This window comes from Pavona decussata, unplaced genomic scaffold, assembly GCF_977016875.1.
Source record: "Pavona decussata unplaced genomic scaffold, jaPavDecu1.1 SCAFFOLD_210, whole genome shotgun sequence".
NCBI lineage: Eukaryota > Metazoa > Cnidaria > Anthozoa > Scleractinia > Agariciidae > Pavona > Pavona decussata.
Genome location: NW_028145615.1, coordinates 95,096 through 104,103, shown reverse-complemented (window position 1 = coordinate 104,103; position 9,008 = coordinate 95,096). Strand labels below are relative to the sequence as shown.

Genomic DNA, 9,008 nt, shown 5'->3' with positions numbered 1-9,008 from the left:
CAGATGATTTTTCTGTAGAAGCCGTGAGAGCCATGCTGGATTTGGTCTATGGTATTCATCCACAAGATCAGGAAGAACCCGAAGACTTCCTAGCATATCGAGAGTACATGTTTAGCAGCAAAGCTACCAAGTATGGGCTCAGGCGACCGAAGATACATTTGCTGGTGAACAACCGGACAACCACCATTTATACACGCTCAGCAGCAGCGTTCAGTGCCATGGGTGAAGAGAATCTCAGAGTCCTTTTTGAAGCCTACCAGGAGCATCATGCCGAATGCTTTACACCACGCGATGACCAAGAGATCGGTGATATTCAAACCTTCAAGCGGCAATACTTTGAAGATATCCGTGATTTCCACACAACAGCGATACTCTGCATTCATAGTGGCTGTCCCCTTGGAGGGTTGTCCGGAAGGGTGGTATTTAACGAAGCCGACACCTCAGTCAAAGTTGATCAAGCTAAGGTGGCAACCTATTTAGAATGCCTCGACAAACTTGTACAAAAACTATAACTTTGCCATAATCTGCAGGTAATTAGCTTCAGGAGAAAAATATCTTACCTGCTTTACGTTATCCGTAATCACGATTGAGAACACATCAGTTTCTTGATTTGTGTGCACTTAGAATATCAGCTAGTATACTTGATGCAATAATTTTGGTCGGGTACTGTGAATTCAGGTAACTGATACACTGATTGTAAATCGTAATATAGCTAAGGATGATTGCTAACTTTGCTAACCTCTTGATCACGGCAGTTTTTTTCGTAAGTTTTAACATACACCTAAAACGCTCATCAATTTCTATTCTATATAAGGAAAATCTAGCTATTGCCGCTGCTTCTTTTTGAAACCTTATGGAGAAGAAGTGTGGAAATATTAAAGGATTGCAGTATTGCAGGATTGTCAACTCATCAACTGAACTTCACGCATGAGGCTTTTGCCGTTAAAGAAATTAACTTTTGTTATTCATTTTCCACTTATACTAACGAAACAATTCAGAAAGACCCATTTTTTTCACTTTATTTCAACAAATTAATGACCCCCGGCTTATCTACACATTTTTCCGTGAAAGGAGGTTGTTTTGGTATGTGAGTAGAACGCCGATCGTAAGTCTCGCGATCAAGCTTTGTCAACGGTTACCTTTCTAACCTTTTTAAGTTTGATAATGTATGTGTGACGACGGGTTTTTCCTTGTGGCGACGGAGTTTTCCTTGCTCGAGCGCACGGGAGGGACAAATGGAACTTCAACGGCGACTTGACAATAACGGGGGGAATTAGCTTGAGAGCACTCGCTCGCTAGCAAGACAGAGCTCGTCACAACTCTTAGGTACAGGGATCTAGCCAACTGGAACTCGACGAACAGCAGAGAATAGACAATCTTCTTCAATCCAGCATAGGTTTATTCAGCACTGCGTTTCTAACCTCGATGTAAACAGGACGTTATCTTGAAGGTAACCACGATGTAACCGATTTACAATTGTACGCCTAGTGCTTATATACTTACTGATTACAAAAGGTTAAAGTACTTTCTTTTGTTCAAGACGCTTGCGTGTTGTAATCGCACGAGGGTACAACAGACAAAGTCACTTACGAATATATTATTTTCACGTGCGTGTAATTGTTGAGAGTTCCTTATAAGGAGAGTACTTTTCCGGACTATATCCATAACAAAGGAAACTGAACTTTGACTGCGGAAACTAAGCATACATCACAAGAATTGCTGACTCGTAAGATTATGGCACAAAGGTTAAGGACTCGCGTGATCGAGCAAAGTACATGAGCCACGTACAATGAACTCTTACACGTGTACAAGCCACCTGTTGAACTAGAATAAATTAAAATAAGAACTCTTTGTTTGAAAACCCTATGCTGGTTTGAAATGAAAACGAATGATTATAAGCGAAAAGTACATAAGATAAACAGCTAAAAATGAAGCAGCAAAAGCGAAAACAAGTAAAATATCGAACGATGACACACAAATCACTACGGTTGTCAATACAACCGAGAGTGTTCACTTCTTGTGTCCAGATATAAGTTGATTAAATATTCTATTCAAAATCTCAAAGCTATTGTAACCACCTGATTATGTATTCTATTCCAAATGCAAAGCTATTGAAACGCGCTTGCTAAATGTATTAAAGTGAAACGCGAAATCTCTCGTAACATCCGTCCTTCCTTAAATCGAGGCGTCCTCGCCGAGCAAAATAAGTAACAATTAAGTTATTCTCTAAAAGCGAACAAATGAATGGCAATTCGAGTAAATATGAATGGCTTAATACTAAACCTGGCTAAATATGGTTTGTTTTTACGCGTGCTGAAAGATCCAATAGTACAATTCGTTATTCTGTAACGAGGGCCTTAAAACTATAGCAACTACAATAAGCTATTGATTTTCTCTCCTAACATATGATCTAGTGAGAACCTTCAAGTCGTCCAGCTCTGCATATGTTGTGCCGCTGTCATTTACTGGAAAGAGTAAGAAGAAGAGTGAAAGTCGATTAATTCAGCTAATGCTTCATCGCATTTCTCGGAAACCAAAAAAATTCGTTAAATATAAATTTTTAGCTAGATTACACGCAAGGGCAACTGAACTGCCAGTTCCAAGAAACTCCGGATGTGAAGGTGACATGAGTGATCTTGTGAGTGAGCTGGGCAGTGCAGCAAACCTAAGTTGTCGCTAGTTAGTTAAGCAGAACGTTGAATGATAATTTTCATAAAGATTGAAGGCGAGTGAATTTAACTCTCCCCTCAGGGCATAGATTTCTCAGAAACTACAAAAAAATTCAAATACAATATACAGATTACACGCATGAACGACTGAAAACTTCGCTGTCTTTGATGCCAGTTCCAAGAAACACCGGATGTTATTGGGAGGTCAGAAGACCACGCCTCTCTTAAATCCCTCGTTGATCGTTGTACCTTGTACCTGTATTGAAACGGTTCGACTGTATCCCATAATACTAAAACGCAACTTGAGTGTCAAATTTAATTCGTGATCTCCTTTTACCCTTAAAAATAGCGAAAAGAGAAAACTGGCCCCGATTCCTATGCGAGGGTGATCTGTTATGATCTGAAATATAAACCAGCGTAGTAATTCCCAATCCAAGACGCCTCAGAGCATCAAACTCGTTCCCAGGGATTTTCCCTCGTAAACGAGGTTGCTCGGAGCATAATATGTCTAGCAACCGCTGTTCCTTTAATTATTGGAACTGAAACGCACTGCAGTTGCCTCGGTAACTCGGAGATCACAGCACCCGACATACGATCGGGTTGTTTTTTTTTTATTTTTTTTTTTTTACACGATAGGAAGAAAGCAGCTAGTGCGCATGAGTAAACGATTTGGCCAAACTTGGGAGATTCTTCCTTGTAGTCTCAAACATTTCGTGAATGCTGTGAACTTAATGAGTGTTAAGTCCCAAGCAAGTGTAGCCTGCGTAGCTGGCGGGCGAACGACGGACCATACCGCCGGCAGCGCAGACTAAAGCAAATCGACACTGTTGTAGCCATCCCAGGCGAACACTTTAATTTGCACTGAGTGAATGCGAAACGCGCGCCAAATGGGTGGCAAATCTGTGCGCACGCAATCGGGAAACAAATCATATTGTATGAACCTGTATATTATTAAAAAGCAAATGAATGATTTCACGGTAAAGAGTGAGTTTTGTTCAGTTCCAGTCTTCATATGAACTCGCAATGCTGGTAAGTGGCCCATCTTATTGCAAGTTTTTAATTTTGGCAAGTTTTACCACTCTGTATTGTCTTGATATGAAAATATGAGAAATGGCGCAAAAAGCGAGAACACTATTTTCATAAGCTAGTCGGGTCGTTTAAGATTCTCCCTTAATTTTCGCAGTTTTAAGTAATTCCAGTTAAGCTCTTATTCTATATTTGGTAAATGATCTCAGACGGGTACCAAAAGTGCATTTCAATTTTTCATTGTTTTATTTGCCTCCAGTTGATTCACCCAAATTTAAAACCCCTTGTTATTTATTGCAGAACTAAATCCTACTCTATGTCACTCACTGTCCATAACACCTCATATCTTTAAACCCTCTTTTCAAGTCATAATATCATTGTTCCCAGCTGAAAATTCTTGCTCATGGAACTTTGATAGGGGGAGCTGTTGGACACGCCCCCAGGGGATTGATTTCCCCATATTCTGGCTCCTTCCTTTCGAACAACACTGAGGCGGTCAGCGGGTTATTTGAACCTGCCGCACTCGATACCAGCTTCCCAGCGAACTCGATTTTGATGCGCTCACACTGCTTCAAGTTAGCATTCTGGATCTGTCCCGGGAAATTCTCAATGTGGTAGGTGCGCTGATCTTTGGACTTTCCCGCTAGCTTTGCTGTGTTTAGATTGTATATCGTCGCCACGGGCTTGGAAAATTCCAGCGCGATTTTCCAGCCTCCTCGGACGGAGTTGATCACTTGAAGGTCAAACCTCATTTTGAAGTTATTCGGGGGCCAGTGATTGATCAGCTCTGCGACTGTGCTTTCCTGTGGTCCCACTGGCCCTGGTGCGGGCGTAGGGAGGTCGAAATCCTCGCATTTCGAGGAATTGGGTTGAAAGACGAAGTACGCGTTTGGAGCAGCCTTGTAGAGTTTGGCTTTGTGGCAGTTGAACTCGAGACGCAGCACGGATTTCGCCTTTAGATTTGTATTGTATGGCCAGGGTCCAAGACAGAACGTGTCGCTGGTAGGTTCCTTTGGAAGAACGACTTTTGCCTTGTCGATGGTAAAATGACGGGTGCTGATATTTTTGGTGAATTTAAGTGATATGCTCCAGTATTTCATGGCCTCGAGGACTTGATATCTGATGATCATTTTAAATCCAGAATCAGATTCATCGATTGGTTTCAGTTGATATATCGGTATCTGCTGCCGGGGTTCTGTAGTTGGCTGGTGAAATAGAAAAATAAAAACGCTTTAAGTCATATGTCAGTTCACTTTCGTAATGCCATAGATTTCTACCTAGGTGTGTATAAATAGACAATGGAAGATTTTTAACCTAAAATTTACTAACTCTCGGCAAGAAACAAGTATGTGATTGTGCAACTAGGTCTACGTTTTGGCAATTTTGGGCTGGTATAGGATGGTATATTTTGCCTACCGGTCTGAAGAAAAGTAAACCGACTCATGATAATTTACCAGTAAATTAAAGAAGCCAGTTTTGTTAAACATTCGTTGGGTTTTTAAATTGGTTAGGAGGAATTCACACATTTGGTCTAAGCAAGAGAGGATGAACTAGTTTATCATCTTTTGGCCTAAGATAGGCTCAGGGCCACGAGATCTTTTTGAATTAGCGAGAGTGAATAGTCTTTAGATGACTGCTGTGGTCTTGAGGTCAATAATGAACGTTAAACCATACTTTGTTTGCACCAATAGTGTAGCTCCACTGCTTACTATATAAACCACAAACGACCCAAAATTCCTTGATTTGCTCTGACGAAGGGCTAACGCTCAAAGCGTCAGCTCTTGAATCCTTTCACTGTGGCCAACTGATTCCCTTATCAACTCAGTTGATAGAACTAAATACTCGTTTCCTCTCCCCCACAGTCGTAGTATATCTATGACTTTCCTTAATCTCGTACCCAGATCTCACATTTCGACATTCCCGAACCGACGACTGAGATCGGGGTACGAGATTAGACTTTCCTATTACCCACCTCCGAAATGTATAATACTTACCGGAGGTAGGGTAGGGAGTTCAGGGATGACATTCCCACCCTTGAACAGAACAGTAACATTGCCAGGTTTGGCGCCTCTCTTGACTTTGTAAGCCACCACAGCCATTTTCAGATTTTCGCCCTTCGCTAAACGTTCATTAAAATACATGTGCTTCAGTGCGTGGGTCTTTTTGTCATCGGATATTTTTATGACTTTCGCGCGCCACACGTCGACCTTTTTGATTGGTTGCGAAAATATCAGCGCCATCCTCCAACCGTTAGGGACTGGATACTGCATTTTGACTGTGACGATCACCTTGAAGGCCTCGGCCCAGTCGTGCTCTAGTTCCGCTGTACCAAATATGGTTCCTTCAGCGGCTGACCACTTCAGAATTGCCATAAAGGCCAGTACGCATGCCCAGAACATGTTTTCCTTACAAAAACAAATTTCGTTACGATAATTTCCAAGTTAGTTGTAAGGCAGGTTTGCAAATTTTACTAATTGCGCTTTCTATTAGAATTTAGTTTGAGTTAACAGCTTAGGAACGGCGCCTTCAGTTGAACGTTACAGACTATATATAAATTGGAAACTGTGCATAATGTGATCGTCTGGTCATAACGTTTGGGCTAGAAAAGTACAAAGTACGCAATGAATCCGAAAGTTTCCACCCTTAATATCTTAAGCGTTTGAAAATTTTCATTACAAAACAGATCGTTTTTCTTCCTTTTTTCATTCTCGTGTTAGTCGTGAAATCTAAAACCTTACTTTAATGTACGGTCACAATTTATCAAACAAAGTGATTTTAAGTTTCTCGACATTACTTCAGCTGTCGGAAACGTATTTCCTTTCCTGGCGATTTAACTGAGACTATTAATTATTTCAAGGTTCTAAATTAAAATTCAATTATATCATATTACTTTATATTGACTTGTGTCATTCTTATTCTTATTACCAGGCTATTTGGACTGGGTCGATCTTGGAATTTTATTGTGCTGAAAAACTAGGGTTCTCTTTAATTAATAAAATGTCACCTCACGCTTCCTATAAAAAAAGTTAAAAGTGAATTGGTTTTGGGTTCGTCAAAGGCCAGCTACAGAGATTCTTGGCCGGGAATAAAATAAAGATCACTAAACGTTCATATTAAAATACTTCAAATTGTTCGGATGACCCGAACATATTAAACTGTGTCAGTGAGTATTGAAGCTAAAAACAAATGACACTAGCAAAAAGTGTATGACTTTCTGTGTTACACGGTACGATATTTTTTAACGAAATAATCATAATGTTGTGATAAAAATTATTCTTAAAAAACGGCCCAGGAAACATCGTTTTCAGTTTCATTATAAATGAAATGATGTTCGGTAAAAAGAAACTTAAAGGGGTAAATCTTTCAGTTCCAGGAGTGAACCTGTGTTTCGTGGTTGTTAGCAAAATTTTAGTTTGATTTACTGCATAAATGAGTACTATACTGGTTTTTTTTTTTTTTTTTTTTATGCAGTCATGAAAGTGGTTCGAACTCTAAAAACGTGGATATAATGCTAAAGTGTGACAAAAAAAAATAATGAAGGGTTTTGTAATATTATTGTAGAAGGTAGTTCCAACTTTTGAGTCTGTGGATGGAATACTAAAATGTGACCATTCAAATGAAAGGTATTTAGGCAGCATATTGAGGAGTCCTTAATTCCTGTTGTGAACTCCTGTTCAAATTTTTCCAGTAGAATTTGATAAATTTATCACAACGTTTCCCTTGAAATTTCAGAATTTGAAGAGTTTAAACACAGTGCGGCCCAGTTTAAGGAAAGAGAAGTGTTGGACTTCAAGGCCGACACAGATTAAAATTAGCATAACAAGAAAACTTCTTTTGTTAATGTATCGATAGAAAAGGAGCTACAAGTGTTTTAAACACAGCGTCAGCAAACGGTAATCCTTAAGGCTTACCAAAACCTGTTTTTCCTCCAGCTGAGCTGGTTCTCTCGTTGCCGGGATATGGTTTGTTCCAGCAGCAACAGAAAGCAAGGCAAAGAACATCAAGAACGAGAAGAGACACTGTTTCTGTCAGTCTGCTATGAGTGCTATCGTATCCTGGCGAAATGTTATCGCTCTTAACCATCCTAGATTGTTTACATCTAGGAAAGTAGTCTTTTCTTTTCCTTTCTCTCGCAAATGAAAATCCAACAGAGCAAATAAACACAGTCGACAAAATCAAATACAATCTGAAGATAACACATTTTATTAATTACTCAGCTGATCCGAGTCTGATTCTAGAATTAATTTAACCTAACATTTTAAAAAATTATACACACAGCTTGTTCATGGATTTACTGGAAATGACCCATTTTGTCGAAATTGTTTCTTTAGCTGTTTTTCGATATTTTCCTACTGTAATTGCCTTTTGTTGGAAGTGTTTAATTTAGGTAATTACTCCTTAAAACACATGTAGTTTTCGGCACCAATTTATCCGAAAACAGCGCTAGCTTGTTTAAATATTTACGTCGGAAAAAAAGTTCCTTCCGTAATTTACTAAACCGATATCAGTTTCTACTAGAAGCTTGTGTAATATGAATCCGGTGCAGGAAGCTTAATCGCGGCTCATCCTCAAGTTGCTAAATGGAAGAGCTCTGAAACGATAGGCTCGTCAGAGAACAAAAAAATAGAACACGTTTTCATGGGTAAAACGGGGCAGAATTTCAAGGTTCTGTAAATAAATAAATTAGACCGACAATCTCAGTCGTTTATTTAAAACAGTTTAATTGCATCCTCAATTTGTATTAGTTGTGGTTTTTAAGGCGGTTTTACCGTCACCACCATCTGAGCGGCGGAAAGACTCAAGTATACAAAATTAATGGAGTAGCTTACAGGATGTTTGGTGAACAAACAAAATTATCGTTATTAAATTTCCTGAGAAACTACTCTCATTTCTGTCAAACTGTCGTCTATCGCCCTTTCCGGCCCAGCTCCGCTTTTTTGTTACTTTTCTTTTGTAGGTAATGGCAATGAGGAGCAAACGTCTCCCACGTAAGGAGACAACATCATGGTATTGACCCAGCTAACTGTAGCATAAAAGCGCTTTTAACCCCGCCCCAACCTCTTCCGTATAGGGGCGAGATTTCAGTAGACCTGCGTGATAAGGTAAGGGTGACTATATGGAGGGTTAGGGTTATGTGGGTGACTATATGGTACCTTACCATGAATTACTTGTGGACCTGTACCTTTCAAAAGCTCTATTTTCACTGGACCCTGATAACCTGCAGCTGCATTGTTTGTAGTGTTAAAAGTATTGTTCTGTTGTTCGTTCTTTTGTCCTCTCGACCAACCATCTAAGACGTGTGTACGTCGTTTG

The 9,008-nt window shown here is 39.8% G+C and overlaps 1 protein-coding gene across 1 annotated transcript; it reads right to left on the bottom strand.

The window, feature by feature from the left end:
• Positions 1-2,405: 2,405 nt before the first annotated feature.
• On the bottom strand, positions 2,406-8,286 carry LOC146460555 (uncharacterized). The gene is made up of 3 exons (XM_085087931.1): positions 7,607-8,286; positions 5,690-6,100; positions 2,406-4,900 (listed from the first exon to the last, which is right to left on the bottom strand). Exons 1-3 carry the CDS (start codon positions 7,694-7,696, stop codon positions 4,097-4,099), a joined length of 1,305 nt encoding a protein of 434 aa, XP_084944057.1. The 5' UTR covers positions 7,697-8,286; the 3' UTR covers positions 2,406-4,096.
• Between the last annotated feature and the right edge of the window lie 722 nt (positions 8,287-9,008).